The sequence below is a fragment of the Leishmania major genome, chromosome 28, assembly GCF_000002725.2.
Source record: "Leishmania major strain Friedlin complete genome, chromosome 28".
Lineage (NCBI taxonomy): Eukaryota > Euglenozoa > Kinetoplastea > Trypanosomatida > Trypanosomatidae > Leishmania > Leishmania major.
Window position 1 is genome coordinate 570,931 of NC_007269.2, and position 18,502 is coordinate 589,432.

The window sequence follows — 18,502 nt, forward strand, 5'->3', positions numbered from 1 at the left end:
GAGAGGCGGCACGTCCGCGCACTCCAGCGTGCTCTGCAGGCGTGTATGTGGGGAGGAGGGAGGGAGGGGGGACGCTTCTCGGCTCTCCACCTTTCGCTTCTCCGAGCTAACCACGACGGCTACAACGGCGCCGGTGCAGGCATGCGTAGCTCAACCCAAGGTAATACGCGTACGATCGAGTATGTCACTATGCGCTACCTCAGCAAGAGGCGCTGCTGACGTGCAGCGCATTTCTTTTTCTCCTGAATGCAACTCCCGATGTGGCACTTGGGGAGGGCTCTAATATGAGCGCTGCGAAGGATGGTGACGAGTCACGGTCGTGATGTCGGTTGCGTGAACTGTGGGTGTGGCGATGGCCGGGTGTAGGTGCGTGTATGCTTTTGCTTTGTTGTGCTAACGACTACCTCTTTAAGGAAAGGCGAACAAGAGTAAACGGGGCAAAATATCTCGCCTTCTCTCGAAGAGGCTGTGGCGCAGAGCCGCTTGTTGCTTCCACGACACCGCCCGTCTCGCCGAGAGCGTGTACGCGCGTCTGCATGGCCCTTGAGCAGCAAAGGCGCACTGGGTCCTCCGCCCTCTCCCATACCACCGGCAGCATGGCTTGGAATGGGAATGTCGTACGCAGTGCATTTTCCTTGCGATCGTGCACCGTCTCTTCTGCGGCCCTTTTACCATTTCTCTCCCTCACCGTCGCCTCCGCTGACATCTCGCACTGGTGCAGACGACATCGCACACGCTCCACCCCACGAGTGGGCCTGCACGCCCACAGTCGCCTTCAGATTTCGTTGCTGTTCCTCGTCCGTTGTTTGGCGAATGCATTCTCGTTGCTCTCCATCGGACGCTTTCCCTGTCGCTTGTCGGATCCGCTATCGCTTCTCGTTTCAACATCATTTATCGGAGCGCGCTCCAAGGTGGTGGGCAGGCGGAGAGAGAGAGAGAGGGAGGGGGGGGGGCCAACACGCGCAACGCTATCAAAAAAGGGAAGACACACGAAACAAAAGGAAGCTCTGTTGCACCGTTCACGCCACCGACTCACCACTCTTTCCGCAACCCTCATCTCCCTTCGATGCGTTAAAGTAGACGTGGTCACTCCTCCCTCCCTCCAACCCATTCCCTCTTTTCGCTGTTGTTGTATGCACGCCATTCCCTTCCTAGTACCGCTCACTCACTCTCTTCCTCTCTTGCATCGACCTCGGAAAGGCACCACTACTGGAGTGCGTGCTGCTCAGCAAGGTGCAGGTGTGTGTGTGTGTGTGTGTGTGTGTCAAGGTGAATTTGTCGCTTCCTTCTTTGTTTTTCTGTTTTGTGCCTGGGTGAGTGGCTTCGTTTTCGCTCCCGCTCCCCTGGCACACCCCTCCGCAGACGCGCGCGCGGACTTTGTCTCTCGAGCTGTGCGAGTGTGTGCGCGTTTTGTTTTTTTTTGTTGTTGTTTTCATTTCTACGCTCCCTATGTGTGCGCTTTACAGAAACCGTCACGCGAATTGTCGACTTGACGTCTCTCTCTCTCTCTCTCTCTTCCCCCCCCCCCCTTTCCCTCCTTCCCTCCCTCTGCTGCCTTTGCACTTCCTCCTTGATTTCGTGTGGTGGTGGTCGTCGTCATGGTGGTCATCTTTCTTCGTGTGTGGCGATCTCGGGTATCTGTGCTCGCGCGGTTTTCGTTTGTGCACACGTTCGCACGAGGAAAGAGGACAGACAAAGACGGGCGCCTTTTCGTTTTCTATGACGTTGTTGCTGCTTTCGTTTTTTCTCTCGTGTTCTCCTCTACTTTGCCTGCTCGTCCACCTGACACACAGTCACACCGAGCGCTCTCCCACCCCCGCCCCATCCCTGCATCGAAAAGGAACAAAAAACGCAGACAGAGCGTCAACTCTAGTCGCTGCTCCGCGACACTGCCTGTGTAGGTGCATGGGTGTGTTCGCTGTGCTTGTGAAGAAGTCCCTCTGGCCTTCGCCACGGTAGATAGGGCGGCATCAACACCATCTGCTCTCTCTCTTGTTTTTTCCTCTGCTGCTACTTCTGGTCTTCGACTCTCTTGACTCGCATGTGCCTCTCGGTTCTTTTAAAGCTTCCCCTCTCCCTCTCCCTCTCTCTCCCTCTCTCCCGTAGGTGTGCGCAACGGACTAAGACGTGTACATACGCTCACGTACGCGCGCAAGTGCAAATTCAGCGCGTCCGTGGCTGTGGCTGGGGTCCATCTTGACGATCACCTATCGTCTGCGACTGCAAGCGAAAACGCATGTTGTGGATGGGACACAGCAGGGTGACGGCCCGTTTCGAGTAAAACAACGCCATGAGGCGGCAAAGGACGCAAACGAAATCTGAAAATTAAAAAGGAACGACCAGCTCCACGTACGACGGTGCCACCTTCCGAAAAAGACATCGAATCGTTTCCTCCGCGTAACTCTCTCAACGAGCAAGATTAGAACACACACACATATATATATATATATATGCATACACGCCTACATATACATAAGTCTATTAGTAGCAGTCTTTCTTTCTTGCTCTGGTCGGAGAGAGAGAGAGAGAGGGGTGTTACCAGCTCAATTTCTCTGTCTGTGTGTTGTGTGCCTGTGTCCGTGTGCGTTCCGCGCCTCTGTGCCGCTGTGCGTCTGTCGACTTCTATTTCTTTGTCTTGCGTGCTACCCAACAGCAGCATACCGACACAGGCTTGCTGCAGCGCCTCCCTCCCCTCCCCCCCCCTCCTCTCGTGGCCTGTGTCGCCTGGCGGTTGCGCTGCTCTGCTTGACGTTGATTCTTGCTCGCACGCCCTTCTCCCCGCAAAGCCGTGGGTTCTCCTATTGTGCAACCCACTCGTTGCGCAAAAAAAAACCTTTATTTGTGGCCTTCGTCCTCCGACTAACACTTAATCCGGGCCATGGTCTCTACGGAACAGAAGAAGCCCTCCTCTCCGACGCTCTCGAAGCTGACACTCGAGTCGACGGCGCCGCAGCCAACCCTCACCTCGCTCCAGAATGCGAACAGCAACAGCACAATGGAGGTGACAGACGCAATCAGCGTGTCGTCAGGGACCACCATCACCGTCGCCACTGGTGCATCGGCCCGCAGCTGCTCACCGTATGTCTCCCCCTACGCAGTAGGTTTGGACAGTGTGGGCGCGCCGCATGATGTGGAGCCCGATGACCTCGTGACCGCGCTCGCATCCTCAGCGCGTAACCAAGGCGATCTCTCGCCTTCGGAGTCAATGATGGGCGGGTCCCATGTGGCGGAGGGACCTCCCGTCCATCCCCCCCGGGCCTTGCCAAAGCGAAAGTATCCGAAACTGCTCACTCAGCTAGCACGAGAGATCCGCTGGATGCACAAGAACCTGCGCCACGGGCACAACAGCAACGTCACGCCTCGTGTTAGCTGCATTTACGGTGCATCGCCGAGCCCGAGTAGCCTCTCCTCTGGCTCCACGTGCATCGGCGAAGACAGCGAAGACCTGCTCTTCACGACCAGCTTGCGCAGCTCGATACGGCGCTCCTCCTCTCTGCAAAGCGCGATGATGAGCCACGGCGGCAGCAGCCCCACGCACCGTACACGTGGTGCAGCAAGCAGCACGAAACTATGCAGGCGCACGCCCGAAAGTGGTGAGGTGGAGCAGGTGCAGCCTGCCGCGTTACCAGAGGTAACGCCCGACCCATACGCGCCGCCTTCGTGCCAGTACGTGCTGCGGGACCTCGCATTTGTGGCTCCGGGGGGCGACGTGTTTGGGAGTGCCCGCAACAGCAGCTCCGCTAGCTCTGTGATGTGCGCGGCGTCCGGCGGTAGGGTTGACAGGGCCGCGGCAGCTTTTGGGACTACCTACGTGGCCGAGTCCGCCTTCTCGCTCGGCAAGGACAGCAGCATGAAGGGCCACGGTGACTCGCCGAGCGCGGTTGATTTTGGCAGGGACGACACCAGCGATGTGGAGGCAGTGAGCAATGTCGCCGCCGGCCCCTCAGACCGAGGAGGCCTCACGGTAGACTGCGCTCGTTTACCATCGGGCATCCACGAGGGTGCGCAGACGGGCAGCGATGCGGCAGCTAGCGGCGACTCGTACCAGGTATTTTTGAGCAGCGTCGTCGACCTGCAATGTCGGCTGCACAACCTGGAGCAGCAGACGGCGAGGCTGCGCGCACTCTATGCGCAGGAGCGGCGGGCACGTCTGCGCTTCAAGGGCAAAGGTCAGCATCTGAGTTGGACACGCACCGTCGAGGCTGCCAACACGATCCACTTCTGGCGCCAGAAAGTGAGTATTTTGCGTCTCTTTGAGTCGCAGTATCTGAGTGTGCTGAAGTCGTTCCAGCACGAACTGCAGCTCGTCGATCCGAAAGCAGAGAAGGCACAACAACTCAGACGCTCGCCGGCAAGCGCCGCTGCAGAGCCTGGCGCCACGGCAGGCGTCATGCAAGCCCGCCGCACATTTCTTTCCTCGTTGCAGGTGATTGCAGTGCAGGAGCAGCATCTGACGAAGCTTGGTGAGCATATGGAGGCGTGCTGGAAGGCGAACGCTGTGCTGCGAGAGGATCTGCGCCACTTGGAGCAGTGCGAAGTGCGCGTGCCACACGATACCTTCGCCACGGCAGGCATGGATGTCGAGCACTTTATTGCTTCACTACCACCGCGGACATCGGTCTGCGGCCTCCACAGCGTCCTCTCGCACGCCTCTGTGCACTCTCTGGACAGCCTCGGCAGCACAGAGACGCCGATGCTGCTGACGGCTCAGAACTTCTCCTTCATGTCGAGTGGCGGCGATGGTGATGACAACATCGGCAACGCGGCAAGCACAGACAGCAGAGCTACGGGTGCGCACGGCAGCGGAAGCAATGGAAGCTCACACAGCGGCCACCACCCCACGTCCCCCTCCCCGTGCGGCGCCAACGCCTCGCCCTTCATATCAAAGCGGCTAAAGTACGTCATCCGCTCCGTCGCGCTCGACCATGAAGAGTGCGGGGGTGACAGCCTCAGCAGCCGTATCGCGTCGTCCTACATCGGCTCCTCGATGCCGGCCACCAACTCGCAAACGCGACGACGCAGCGAGCGCCATGTGACATTCGCGCTGGAGCCGGAGGTGCTTGACGCGCGCCCTCGCTTCAGCGCCTACAGCCGCACCGTAGAGCTGCTAGAGCAGATTTGTCTGGACAAGCAGTCGCCGTGGAATGCGTTGTCACTGCTGCAGAGTGCTCTGGAAGAGCGTCGTGGTCAGCTGGCGCAACTGCGCGGGCAGTGGGATGGGGCCCTAACAGGCGAAGCGCCGACCCTCACGTCAAGCGTCACGCCGAAGCCGTGCACGATCACCACCTCCAGCGGCGGCGGCGCCGTGTGCCACTCACGCGATAAAACCACGGTGCCGTCACCCAAGTCGTTTCCATCGGCCACCACATCAACGTTGATGACAAAGGGGAAAAGCAGTCGATACAGCAAGGTGAAGCCGAAGGCGTGCACAACGTGCTCCGCTATGTGAGCTGTGGAAATCCGCAGCGTTTGCAGCACACCCCACAGAACGCCGCAAGGGACGGCTCCAAGCTTGTGCTTGGTTTCTGTGCCAGATGGAAGAAGCAGATGCATGCAGTGGAGGAGGTGAGGCTCTGTTGTTTTGATTCGCGTACCTTGCTCCCCATCCCTAGTCTTGAAGGACGAGGTGGGCGAGGGAGGGAGGGGGTCGACGCACCTGCACGCCACGTTTTGTCTGTAGCTGTGTGTGTGTGTGTGTGTGTGTGTGTGTGTGTGTGTGTGGATGTGGGAGGGAGGGTGAGGTGATGCACCATCGCCCTCGATCTCTCTCACCTGATGCCCCTCCTCCTACTACTCCTTCTATCGTCAAGCATGACAGTGACACGCGCATGCAGGTCAGGACGAATTGAAAATGAACAGGGAGCTAAAGACCCTGGCGTACACGTATGGGTGCGACTTAAAAAAGGGGGCGTGCATCGGTGCGGCACGAGAGACTGGCCATGTCCTTGAGTGTAGGCGGGTGCGTTGTTCTCGCTTACAGTGTACATTAGCCTTTTTCACTCCTAGCTCTCCACACCCCAGTCCCACTTCGCATTACAGAAGCGTGCCGTGACCGCTAGCCGTGTCTATTCGGCCCCTCCCCATCATTTCTTTTCACTCAAGGCCCCTTGTATGTGTTATTATGGTCCAATGCGCTGCTTATTTATCTGTGTGCCACATCGTCGGCACAGCGCCAGCCCAGACCTGCCCGCCGACGTCAAGAGCACTTGCCGTGGCCAGAAGCCGCTGTTTGTTTGTATAGCTGCCATCGCGGAAAGACGCCCCTAATAGCGCGGGGACCACCCCGGCGTGGTATGCGTCAGGGCCCCGTGCACCCCGCACTCTCTGTGGAGAAGCCGCGCCGCCGCCGTCCCCCCACCCCCACCCCCATCCCTGCCAATGCCGAGCCACCGCTCCTGGCGCCGACAGGGTCTAGCGCCTGCGACACGGGGAAGCCAGGGTGATGTATCGCGACGGACGCCGGCGGCCAGGTCTGGGCTGGCGCTGCGTGGGAGCCACCGGCAACAGTGAAGATGTTTGCACCACGGGTATGCTCGGCAGAGTGTCAGTGTGGCTCGAGCGTGTGTCACCCGGCACAACGGGAGCGGCTGTGAGGCTGCCTGCGGAGTGGGGGTGGGTGGGGATGGAGACAGGAGCCGTGCTCAGATGACCGAGTCGGCGCATCGTTGTAACGCGCGTCTACCGCTGCTTCGCACCACGCGATGGGGCCTGTGACGGGCCTGGGGTGTAGAGTGGCATTCAGCTCATGTTGTGCGGCAGAGAAGGGACGCGTTGAGACGGAAGAAGCGCTGAATTGATATCCTCTGCGTCGGTGCTCCATCTCTGTGCCTGCCACGCAATAAACGATAGTTGGAGTTTTCGTTTCGTCTTGTTTGCTTTTTTTCCGTGTTTTCTTTCGATGGTCACATTGGAGTCGGTGCCGTCAGCTGCGACAAGGGGGGGGGGGGGCAAAACGGCGACGCTTGTCGCCACAATCACATTTTCTTCTTTCGTTGTGTGCCGTTCTTGCCTCTGCCAGTGTGCTCTTCACCGTCTTCCCGCGCCTCGCGACCGGTGCTGTTGTCGCGTGCGTGCTTCTGCTTGTTATGCCTTGTGTTGTGCCTGTGTTGTCGTTGCTCCGTTTGCTTCTTGTTTTGGGCCTGTATTTCTTTCGCATGTTTAGGGTCTCCCTCACCCTACTGAACTCCTCCCTCTCCTCTTCTTTCCCACGTTTCTCGTTCTGCGTGGCCGTTGCGATCATGGCATGCGCATTGGCCACATGCCGACATCTCTCCTCGTCGTGCGTGCCCCCGGCCCGTCCCTCGGTCCAAGTATCTTGTGCAAGCATGCACAAGGATGTGCACTGCGCGCGTGCCGCTTCTTCATCGATTGGTATTACTTTTTGTCCCCATCTCATATTGCTCGTCTTCATTGGTGTTTTTTATTGTTATTTCTCTGTCCCCCCTCCCCCCCCCCTCCCTCCCATGAGGGAAGGCTTGCGTGCGTGCGTGTGTAGGTGCCGTTGTCTTACACTCTGGAAGGCGACGAAGAGAATGCGGGTGTGCCGTGGCGATAGTGTATGTGTAGCATGTGTGTGTCCGTGTGTGTGTGTGTTTGTGTAGCATGTGTGTATGCATCTGTGCTACTGTTGGTGCGTGAACATGATTGTCCGACTCAACGAGCTCAACGGGTCCTCTTTGTTATGCGCTGTTTCTCTTCTGTCGTCGCTTCTTAACCCACCACCCCACCCCCAAAGCCCACCCCTTCAACACAGACACATCTGTCGCACGTTTCAGCTGCATCGTTGCTGATTTACCTGTTCGACACTGCGCATCTCTGTCTCAACACAGCCGCCGTTTCTGACGCTGTCGTCGTTGTGGTTGTGGTGTATTACTTGTTTGCTCTACATCTCTGTTTCTCTTGTGCTCGACAATGTTGAGGATCATGGCGAGTATGCGGGCGCCCTTCCCAACCCCTTTTCTCGACTCCTCCTCCCCCCCCCTACCCCCCCCACACACGCATACTTCCGTTGTTTTATTTTTTCGCATGCTGTCATCCCCTCATAAAATTGTTGGTTTCTGTCGCCTCCGCACCTGCCGCTCATGTTTGACGCGCCGTGCTTGTCGTCATCTTTGACTCTGCTCTCTCGAAGTGTCGCCATGGTGATTCTTCCTCCTCTTGTTCGTTCACGCGCCACGCGCTCCTTTACTCTCCGTCACCGAGTTCGATCCCTGGAGCGAACGTGGCAGAAGGCGCGGGTGCGCATGGTTGATGAGTGCACCCGAGAGCGCGACGTGCGTGTTGCCGCTACGTATGAGCAGTCGCAGTCTTGGTACGGGGAAGGGGCACTAGATGTGGGATCGGGCGTGCACGCATGTGTGTGTGTGTGTGTGTGTGTGTGCGTGTGTGTGCGTCATGGGTTTCTCATTTCGCTTCTCTTCTGTGCCTTGTTCTCTCTAGCGCGCGCGCCTCTTTGGTGTCTTTCTTTTTCCGTTCTTCGTTGCGCTCTCTCCCGCGTCGTTGGTGTGCTTTCGAGCATAGCAGGCGACACGGGTCTCGGAAAGAACGGAAAAGGAGCAAGGGGAGGGAGGGAGGTGGGGGCAGGTAGTTTGCGCACCTGCATTGCGGAAGAAGCGCGGTGTACGCAATGTCGAACCAACCTATCGGTCTTGGGGCCTGTCATCTCTTTCCCCTTTCCCTTCCCCTCTCCTCCCCTCCCTCTCTCCCCCCCCCGCTCTCTCTCTCTCTCTCTCTCCGTGCACAGCCACCCGCGACCGCATCTCTTTTTGTGCCGTTCAGATATGCAGCTGCACCTACTATGTGCCCGACGCCAGGCAACGCCAACGGAAATCCAATGAAAAACCTCGCAACGAGTCCGCCAAACTGGGACAGCGCGGGTCAACATGTGGCCATGGATGCCCTTCAAAGCCAACCCTCTTCTCACGCCGTTTGCGCGCAGAAGAGTGACGTCGTTTTCAGTGCTGCACTTCCACCAAACGCCGAATCGCGTATGCGCTTCCCCGACAAGTGTACTCAGGTACGTGGCAGCTTGGGTGGGCTTGCTCGTGTCCGTCGTCGCGTGTCGACACACCTACTTCCCCCGCACATCACTGATTTTGTTCTTCTCTCTACTTCCTCTCTGTGGGCGGTGCTCTTTCGCTGCAAAGAACGAGAACCGACGGCCTCGTCGGCGCGCGCACCACCACCACCATCACGACCGCGACCACCACCTCCCTCGTCGTCTTCACGATATCGTGCCGCCCCTCCCGCCCCTTTGCTATTTTTGGTTGTGTTGCCTGGCGACGCTGAGGAATACAATAGGAAACCAAAACGCATCGAGTCCGCGCGGGACTGCAAGGAAAGCATCGCGAACAGATATGTTACGTCGGCTCCACGTGGCACACGCGACGGCCGGAACGGCACTGGCGGCGCGTCAACTGGCCCGGCTACGCTCACAAGCCGCGGCTGCCGCATCGTCGCCGCAGTCCCCCTCGTTGCGGCACGCCCTGTGCGTGCCGCGGCGAGGCTTCATGGACTCTCTCTTTGGTCGCTCGCAGGCGAAGGTGAAGCTGGACGACGTCGCCTACGACAAGTCCGCGCCGCGCTACAGCGGCAAGATCTTTGGGATGCCAGCGGACAACGTCATCTTCTACTCGAAGGTGGCTGCCAGCACGTTCGTGATGTTGGCTGTCGTGTACGTTTTCTTCAAGGGTTACGTTCTTCTCTCTCGCTTTAGCTTGCAGACGGTCGCCCGGCTGGGTTTTATGAGCGGCTTCGCGTGCTGTCTTATCTGCTACACCGTCGTCCTGTCCCTTGTCCGGCGCTACCGCATCAACGCAGAGACGGTGTACAACCAATCCATCGCGCTTGTCATGCACAATGAGAAGGTGGTGCAGCACCTCGGCACACACCCACGCACAGGCGACTTCCGCACGTACAACGCAACCGGCGGCTTCAAGCTGCCGTTAATGCGCCGCATCCGCAGTGGCTCGTACGAGTTGTCGGACCTCCTAGGGCTGAAGCAGCGCCGACTGCAGATGCTCCTCACGCTGAAGAACCCCTCTAGCGGCAACGAAGGCCTGGTCTCGTGTGACGTGCGCAAGGAGAGCACCGGATTCTTGACCTCCACGAATGTGTACAAGTCGCTCTCCATCACACTCTATTCGGAGAACAAGACGACAGAGCCGGAAACGATCATCCTGATCGGCAAGCCAGAGGATGTCGTGTACCGCTCATTTATCCTGCGCTGAGGTGGAGCGCGTCCGTGCAGCGCGACAATGGAGCGATGTGAAGATGTGCGTGCGCGGGTGAAAAAGAGAAGTGGGATAGGGATGGTGGGTAGGTGTTAACAAGGCAACGAGAAGTCGAGCCAAGGCGGGTGTGTTGCCTGTTAGGGGAGGGAGGGAGTGTGTATGGGGGGGGGGGTGCCTTCTCCCTCTCTCCATGTGTGGCCCCGCGTGTTCGGCTTCAGGGTGGATGAGTGAATTGGAGACAGCATCACGATGGCGACGTGGTCGGTGTCTGCACCCACGAGCTACGGCGATCAGCTACTGAAAACGGAATGGAACAGCCGACAAGTTCATTTCCGCACGCACGCACGCGCGGCTCATCTCTCTCCCCTGATATCGCTCGCTCTGCAGTCTCGCCGCTGGAGAGCGGGAGAGTGCGTACCGAGCAGCAACGGCGTCGCTGCCATCCACTACTGTGCAAGTCGGTGCGGCTTTTCTCCTCTTCGTTTTGTTGTTTACTGTTGGCTCGTTCTTGCCGCCCTCTAGCCCCGCACCATCCTCCTCCTCCCCCTTTTCCTTCTCTCCACCTCGCCTCCTTGGGGACGGACACGCCTCGGCGGCTTGCGCTTGTTCGCGTGTGGTGGCACGACGGCTCTTATCTTTGTTTTGTCTCACAGATATTGTGGTGGTTCTTGGCGGCTTCCTTTTCGGCGCTCTCGTGTGTCTTTCCGTTTGTGGGATGCGTACGCGCGCCGGTTCGCCCGCCTCCCTGCCTCACAGTCACATTTTGTTTCGCTCTCGCTCATCCATCTTGTGTCAGTGTCGCTCATGTGTTGGTCTGTGTGCCGGTGCGTGCGTGCGTGTGTGTGTGTTTGGTGGGAAACTATTTCTCCCCGCCTACTCTCCTCTCTCGCTCGCTTATTTTCGTTCTTCCTTTTTTTTCATGGGAAGAGGGGTTGTGTGTATCAACCCTTCTCCATAGGTGTGCGTATGCGGATAGTGAAGCGGCGGTGCTCCTGCACTAGAGAAAGGTGGCAAGCGGACAGTTGCAGCTTCCGCGGTGCCGATATCCGACAAGAAGGGTCAGCGCTACAGTGCGAGGAGCCGCAACATCGCTCTCCACCCCTTCATGGAATGTGCTTCGCAGATGGATTCCTCATTCTCCCCAGCTCCCTTCCCCCCCCCCGTCCACAGACGAAATCGAAAAGCTCATGTCTGGACACACCAGCGCGTATGCAGGAGGTAAGCAAGTGGTGGTCGCTCGATCGCGATGTCGTCGCATCTCTCCTTCCCTATCCCCCTTTCACCTCCTTCTGCTCCAAGCCGGCACTCGGCTAGAGAGGCACGCGCATACATCTGCATATACATACATTCACGTTGTGACACGGACTGTTGTCACGCGTCACACGCACACGCGCGTCACCAGCGCATAAACAGCGGCCGCCTTCATGTGAACAGGGACTACGCGTCTGAGATGGACATTCCGCTGCGCCTTCGACTGGCCTACGCCAACTACCTCGGTGAGGTCTACTGCGACAGGAAACCTGTGAGATGCGACGCCCAACCTCCCTCTCGCCACTCGCCGTACACCGGCAAAGGCGCTGAGAGCGACGGGCGGCACTGGCTGAGCTCGCTGGTGGCGTCGGTCGGGTCGAACCAGTCCGGGGAAACCTTGTTGCATGCCGACCCAGAGGCCAACGCCACGCTTCTCTCCCCACGTGTCGCCACAGTAGTCATGGAAACGAGAACACCGCCATCGTTGCCCAATGCAGATCCGCAACCGCAATGCGTCTCTGAGAAGAGGGAAGCCACCGACCCGTCAGCGGCCCCGTCTCTGCAGCCGTGTGACGATATCAGGGACGGTCCTCAGCTCCCGCATACAGAAACGTTAGTCGACGAGACGCAGCCAGAATCGCCGCACACGCCATCCGCCTCCTTCAGCAGGACTGCCCCATCACCCCCTGCCAACGCTCTCGAGCCTCACGCACCGGAAGTGACAAGGGTGGAAGCCGCGGTGCAGGCAAGCGTAGCTGTTGAGATGGAAGCCGACGCCGCAGCACGCGCACGCGAGGTGCGTGTCAGCGAGGAACTGGCCGGAACGCACGAGGCGTTGCTTGCCGACGTCACAGCCGCGCTCGAGCGGCGCCTGCGCGAGTGCGTGTGGAAAACAGTCACACTCGACAACGCACAGCAGCAGCTTACCTGCGCCTTCCACCCTCCGTCGTCCGCATCTCCTGCATCTTCGTCTCGTCCTCCTCATCTTTTGTCGTCGACGCCGCTGACCGCGGCGGCTTTTCGCGCAAGTGTCGCAGCCCCACCCCGTGCCCAGCTGGCGAAGCAAGCAGCACCCGCACGCGCCGATGCCTCCACATGCATGGCGACAGAGCAAGATGCAGCCAGGAGCGAATTGGCAGATGCGCCCACCGAGGCACCTGCGGCGAGGGCTGCTGCCGCTAAGGTCGCGGCACCTCTTCCTTGGCTTTCGGCGAACCGGACGGACGCCTCTCTCTCCGATGACGCGAAGAAGGAAATAGCGCTGCACCTTTACTCCCTGAGACGCCAAGTGCAACAGCTGCGTGACCAGCTAGAGGCACACGAGTCGACTCACTACCGTCACGTGAACGCGCTGCGAGCAGCCCAGAAGCAGCGACAAGGACGTTTGCCGCTGCCTCTTCGAGTTGAGATTGTGAAAGCGTACGAGGATGACCCCGTGCCGTACCGCAAGGGGCCTTGGAGGGAAGCCGATTTCTCTGCTGCACGGCGCGGCGGGCCGGGTCGCAGCGCCGGCGGAATGGAAGAGGATGCCGCTGGTGCCGAGAGTTACGCCTCTGACGACTTCACCGAGGTCACCTCGGCTGCGCTGACTGTGGTGAGCACCGACGACGGGCGAGCAAGCGATGGTGCGCGTGGCGATGACGGAAGGGGCAGCAGCGTCAGCAGCACCGAGGAGCTTTTCCGACAACGGCAGGCCGCTGCGCTGAGGGCACGGAACCAACAAGCGGGAGCACGCAGCGCCGCAGCGAACGCAGCGTCTTCGTCGCGCAATCGCCTAAGCGACAGCAGCACTGATTACTCTAGCTCTTCGACGGACACGAGCAGCACCTCCACACTCACCACCACAACCACCACTTCGACAGACAACGACTCGGACAGCGACTAGTGAAGCGGATGTGCTGGTTGATCGTGCTGCTACTTTCCTTTTCCTCGGCTTCTTGGATATGCCCCCTTACGCTCACAAGAAGAAAGAGTGACGAAATACCAAGGCGTCTCTGTCCGCGATGAGGCGCTCCTTCGTGTTTGAAAGTAGAAATGAGGAGAGAGCGGCAACCATTTGCATGCTCCCCGCCATCTCTTTCTTTCCCTCCCATCCCCGCTACCGGAGACACGCCGGCCACAACGTGGAGAGGGAACGCTGCTAAGGGACAAAAGCCGGGTACACATACATGCACGCGCGCGTGGAGAGAGATGGTTCTCGCCTGCAATGGTAAGCCAGATGATGCTCGACCCGGCGCTAATCGCATCAGCACCCCCACCCCTTCCACGTCGCCGCTCAACTCTCCTCGCTCTCTTTCCTCCCGTCCTCCTCCGAACGTTTCTTTGCATCGACGGCGTTTCTGTGGTGGCGGCTTACGTGCGTCTTGCCGCGCGCCATGGCCGCTGCTTTGAACACGTCCTCCCACAGGATCTTCAGTTGTGGTGTTTCAGGGGGAGACGACACCGACTCCTCCAGTGTGACGACGTCCAGAGCGCCGACAACCTGAACAACACCGTCGTTGGTCATGCCAGTGACGGCGTTGCTGGCTGCGGTATAGAACACCAGTACCTTGAATGACTCCGCCACTGCAAGCACGATGTGGTGCAGCATCCACGGCGGCACGGCGAATGTGACGCGCGTGCTGGATGACCATGAGGTGACGGAGGGGTCCGGCTACTGAGATCCCGTCCTGGGAAGCCGCCGCAGCGCGGTGAGAGTCACCTTCCTCTACAGCTTCCTTTCCGTTACGACAGAAGCGATGCTCACAACCCAGTTGCTCGGGGCCGGCAACAATGGCAGCAGGCATGGATTGGCGGCCTCGTGGCCGCCATTGTTGCGCTTGTGGCTGTCTACAGGCTGATTGCGGTGCAGCTGGTGCACAAGCCCAGGTACGTGAACGCGGCGGGGCCACATCTGCAGTATATCGGGTCTTACGCGGACCTGTGGGATGGCCCATGCGAACTCCGAGGTAAGTGTCGCTTCATGCAGCGGGAATCTCTCCGACCCGCTGCCGCTGTGTGAGACACGACAGTCAGTGTGAGCGAAGCAGCTCTGCGACAAGCATGTGAAAGCCCAGCCCAACTTTCACTGTTGCCAATATCTGTCCAGCGATGTGTGTATGTGTGTGCGTGTGCGCGTGTGTGTAACTGCGCCACCACCCCTTGGTACTCTCCATCCCCTTTCGTGTCTCCGCTGTCCTAGGCCGCGCTACTTCATCGACCCCCCTCGCTGCTTTCTTTTGGTCGCTCTTTCTGTTTACACCACGTCTTTGACGGTGGTGCGGTGTTCGCACCCTGATCACATCCCGCCAGCTCATCCGTGTCCTTCGCGCTGGTCGTCCCGCGTGCTTCCCTTCCGGGTAGATGGAGCCTCGAGCAAGCATTTTGCCGGAGCAACAACAGCAACGACAACAACAAAAAATGAACACGCAGACGCAGGCGCGCCTTCTCTCCCTTCTCTGCATGTGTTCGGTCGTTTTTTTTGTTGTTGTTTTCCTTTGGTTTCTTCTCCTGCCGCGTGATCGTAGTTAAGCCTTCCTCACGCAGCGTTGGGCACGTGCTACCCTACGGCACTGCGCAGCGCGAGGTCCGCACAAGTACGCCGATTACTTTTCGCCTCTCGCTCTCAAGGCTCGGACGCGATCTGCAGGGACTCAGCTCTACCATCCTTTTCCTCCTTCCGTCCCCTCCCCCCGCCCTCTCCCTCGTCGCAAAACGAGGAATCGCGCAGCTTCACCGTTTATACCACGTATTCATTCATCGAACCCCACAGCCAAGCACCCTCTCCCCCTCCCCTACTCTCTTTTTTGCTCATCAGCACAGACAAGAGGGCACGCATTCACATACCCGCATACGCTTCACGAGTCCGAAACCCGCGCTTATCGCGTCACGTCTCTCTCTCTCTCTCTCTCTCGCCCCACCCCCACCCCCGCTTCAACTCAATATTGTGGTCCCTCTGCGCTTGTGATCAGCTGCCAGAAGCATCCACGAAAACATCATGAGCACCACGCTTCCCTTGTCCTCGGAGGTGGTCGAGACGAGTGTGCCGCCAACCAGGAAGAGCAACACCTCCCCGGCTCTCTCATCCCAAGCGCGAGATATACTTGGCGACTTTGAGGACAAATTCATTGAGGTAGGCACCTGCGCCAGCACCGGCAAGCGTGTCACCATTTGCTACAACACCTTCGGTGACCCCTCGAACCCGTGCCTGCTGCTTGTGCAGGGTCTCGGCAACTCTCTCCTGGGCTACTCCCTGCGCTTCGTGCAGCTCTTTGTTGATCAGGGCTACTACGTCATTCGCTACGACAACCGCGACGCAGGTCTTTCCACACAATTCGACGATTTCGACCCCCCGGCGCTCATCCGGCTCTCTCTGCCGCAGTGGATGTCCATCCGTGAACGCCAACCGTACGTCCTAAATGACATTATGGAAGACGGGATGGGGCTGCTGACAGCACTCAACATCCGCCAGGCCCACGTTTTCGGGATGAGCATGGGCGGCATGATTGTGCAGCTCATGGCGATCCGCTACCCGGAGCGCGTGCTGAGCCTGAACGTTCTCTTCTCCCACGCCGGCGGCGCGGACGTTGTGAACCCGAGCTTGCTGCAGTATGCCCGCTTTCTCGTGAAGCCGCGCAGCAACAGCGCCGAGGACCGTGCCACGCACATGGCATGGTTTATTGATTACCTGAGCCAGGGCGCGTACAAGAACAACCTGGAGAAGGTGAAAAAGTACATCTTAAGCACGTACGAGCGCAACGGCGTGGGAAACGACCGCGGAATGCAGCGGCAGGCGGCTGCAGCAATGCGTGCACCGAGTCGCGCCAAGGGCCTGCGCAAGGTGATCTGCCCAACGTTGATCCTTCACGGTACCAAGGACCCGGTGATACCGGTGGCAAACGGCTACCGGCTTGCCGACCTGGTGCCGAACGCGAAGCTGGTGATCTTTCCTCGGCTTGGCCACGACTTGCCGGTGGAGCTGATGAAGCCGATCGCAGATGAAGTCCTGTTGAACATGAGCCTCGTGAAGCCGTCCTGAGTAACACGGGTGTGGGGAACTGCGTTTTTCCCTTTTTGCCTTCGCGTCGATGTGCCGGTGATTTCCCCAGCGTCTCCCTGACCTCTTTTCTATGCTCGCTTCGTTTGTTTTGTTTTTGCTTTGCCACTCTTATTTGGTGTTGTCGTCGTCGTTTTCCGACTCTCTCGCCGTTATGCGTTCACCAGTCTGCTTTCCTACTCACCCCTCAGCGTTCTCTCTTGCGCGCGCTGTGTTTGGTAGCTACGGCACCTTCTTTCCCGTCTGGGAGTGCGTGCGTGTCTGCTGGTGTGCTGGACTGCGAGTACTTCAACAGATGTTCGCAGTCACGGGTGCTGAGTGATGGAAAGGCACGCATGAGCATCACTACACAATAACCAGGCACACACGAACGTTACTTTACTATTCTTCATGAGCACGTGTACTTCCGTTCTCCCGTTTATTCCGATTCCCTTTTGTTTACTCTTCTTTCGCTTTCTCGAGCCACCATTGTTATCTGATGCCTCTTTCTTCCTTGTTTTAATTTTCAGTTTCCGACGGTGGGTGAACGCCTCTTTGTGCTTGCGTGTGCGTGTGCGCCGACATGAGTTTGGTGCATCAGTGGAAGCGCAGCCTTGCACGATGTGCCTTCTAGGCAGCCGTCCTCCGTCCGTCAGTCACCCCTCTCGCTCAATCGCCTTTGTTGGCCCAACCCTGGAAAAGGGCGGACGAGGCGGCAAGACGAGAAAGGTACAGAGAGGAGGCGCCGCGTGTGGTGAGAAAACCCACATCGACTCCCCCGTACGATGCCATGTGGCCGAAGATGGCCTCAGCTCCCCGGCCCTTTCCTCGCGATACCGCCCTTGCAGTGGGCATGCAACTCACCACACCATCGCAAGGCTACGCGAGCGTTCGTTCTCATTTTTTTTAGTTTAACGCGTCCCTTCTCTGCCGCACAACATGAGCTGAATGCCACTCTACACCCCAGGCCCGTCACAGGCCCCATCGCGTGGTGCGAAGCAGCGGTAGACGCGCGTTACAACGATGCGCCGACTCGGTCATCTGAGCACGGCTCCTGTCTCCATCCCCACCCACCCCCACTCCGCAGGCAGCCTCACAGCCGCTCCCGTTGTGCCGGGTGACACACGCTCGAGCCACGCTGACACTCTGCCGAGCATACCCGTGGTGCAAACATCTTCACTGTTGCCGGTGGCTCCCACGCAGCGCCAGCCCAGACCTGGCCGCCGGCGTCCGTCGCGATACATCACCCTGGCTTCCCCGTGTCGCAGGCGCTAGACCCTGTCGGCGCCAGGAGCGGTGGCTCGGCATTGGCAGGGATGGGGAGGGGGGGGGACGGCGGCGGCGCGGCTTCTCCACAGAGAGTGCGGGGTGCACGGGGCCCTGACGCATACCACGCCGGGGTGGTCCCCGCGCTATTAGGGGCGTCTTTCCGCGATGGCAGCTATACAAACAAACAGCGGCTTCTGGCCACGGCAAGTGCCACATCTCTTCGTCACCCCTCTCTCCCGCTCCCAAAGACACCATGGTTACTTCTCCCCTTCCCATCCCCTCTGCATCGAACCGCTTCTACTGTGTGAGTGTGTGTGTGTGTGTGTGTGTGTGCTTGTTACTTGCGTCCCGCCCTCCTACTCAACTTCAAACAGCGGAAAAAGTGGTGCAGGTGTGCCATGCCGCATACCAGACATGCAGCCCCAAGTTTTCGTGTCGGTTTGTAGGTAGCGGCGCCGCCACTGCTGCCGATCATTCTCGCACCGTGCCCCTTTTTACCTTCACAGAATCGCAACGCAACCACTCGTCGACGCTCTTCCCTACCGTCATTCATGAGCTGCGCACTCGCTCTTCTACCAGGGTGCCTCCTCCGCTGTGGTGTCCGAACCCTTTTACCCGCTGCCGCTTAGCCAACCATGAGTACCCGTAACGAAGCGATGGCAAGGGTACACCAGAAAGCTAACCACCACGCACCACCAACACAGCGCCCGTCGGTGGTTTCGAAGCTCCGCGCTAC

General features: G+C 59.0%; 4 protein-coding genes across 4 annotated transcripts; all 4 read left to right on the forward strand.

The window, feature by feature from the left end:
* Positions 1 to 2,878: 2,878 nt before the first annotated feature.
* LMJF_28_1540 (hypothetical protein) lies at positions 2,879 to 5,449 on the forward strand (the record flags this gene model as incomplete). Its single annotated transcript, XM_001684385.1, has 1 exon — positions 2,879 to 5,449. The coding sequence occupies one exon, from the start codon at positions 2,879 to 2,881 to the stop codon at positions 5,447 to 5,449; it is 2,571 nt and encodes an 856-aa protein (XP_001684437.1).
* A 4,060-nt stretch (positions 5,450 to 9,509) lies between these two features.
* LMJF_28_1550 (conserved hypothetical protein) lies at positions 9,510 to 10,229 on the forward strand (the record flags this gene model as incomplete). Its single annotated transcript, XM_001684386.1, has 1 exon — positions 9,510 to 10,229. The coding sequence occupies one exon, from the start codon at positions 9,510 to 9,512 to the stop codon at positions 10,227 to 10,229; it is 720 nt and encodes a 239-aa protein (XP_001684438.1).
* Positions 10,230 to 11,682: 1,453 nt separating this feature from the next.
* LMJF_28_1560 (conserved hypothetical protein) lies at positions 11,683 to 13,368 on the forward strand (the record flags this gene model as incomplete). Its single annotated transcript, XM_001684387.1, has 1 exon — positions 11,683 to 13,368. The coding sequence occupies one exon, from the start codon at positions 11,683 to 11,685 to the stop codon at positions 13,366 to 13,368; it is 1,686 nt and encodes a 561-aa protein (XP_001684439.1).
* Positions 13,369 to 15,459: 2,091 nt separating this feature from the next.
* Positions 15,460 to 16,500, forward strand: LMJF_28_1570 (putative hydrolase, alpha/beta fold family; the record flags this gene model as incomplete). Its single annotated transcript, XM_001684388.1, has 1 exon — positions 15,460 to 16,500. The coding sequence occupies one exon, from the start codon at positions 15,460 to 15,462 to the stop codon at positions 16,498 to 16,500; it is 1,041 nt and encodes a 346-aa protein (XP_001684440.1).
* Between the last annotated feature and the right edge of the window lie 2,002 nt (positions 16,501 to 18,502).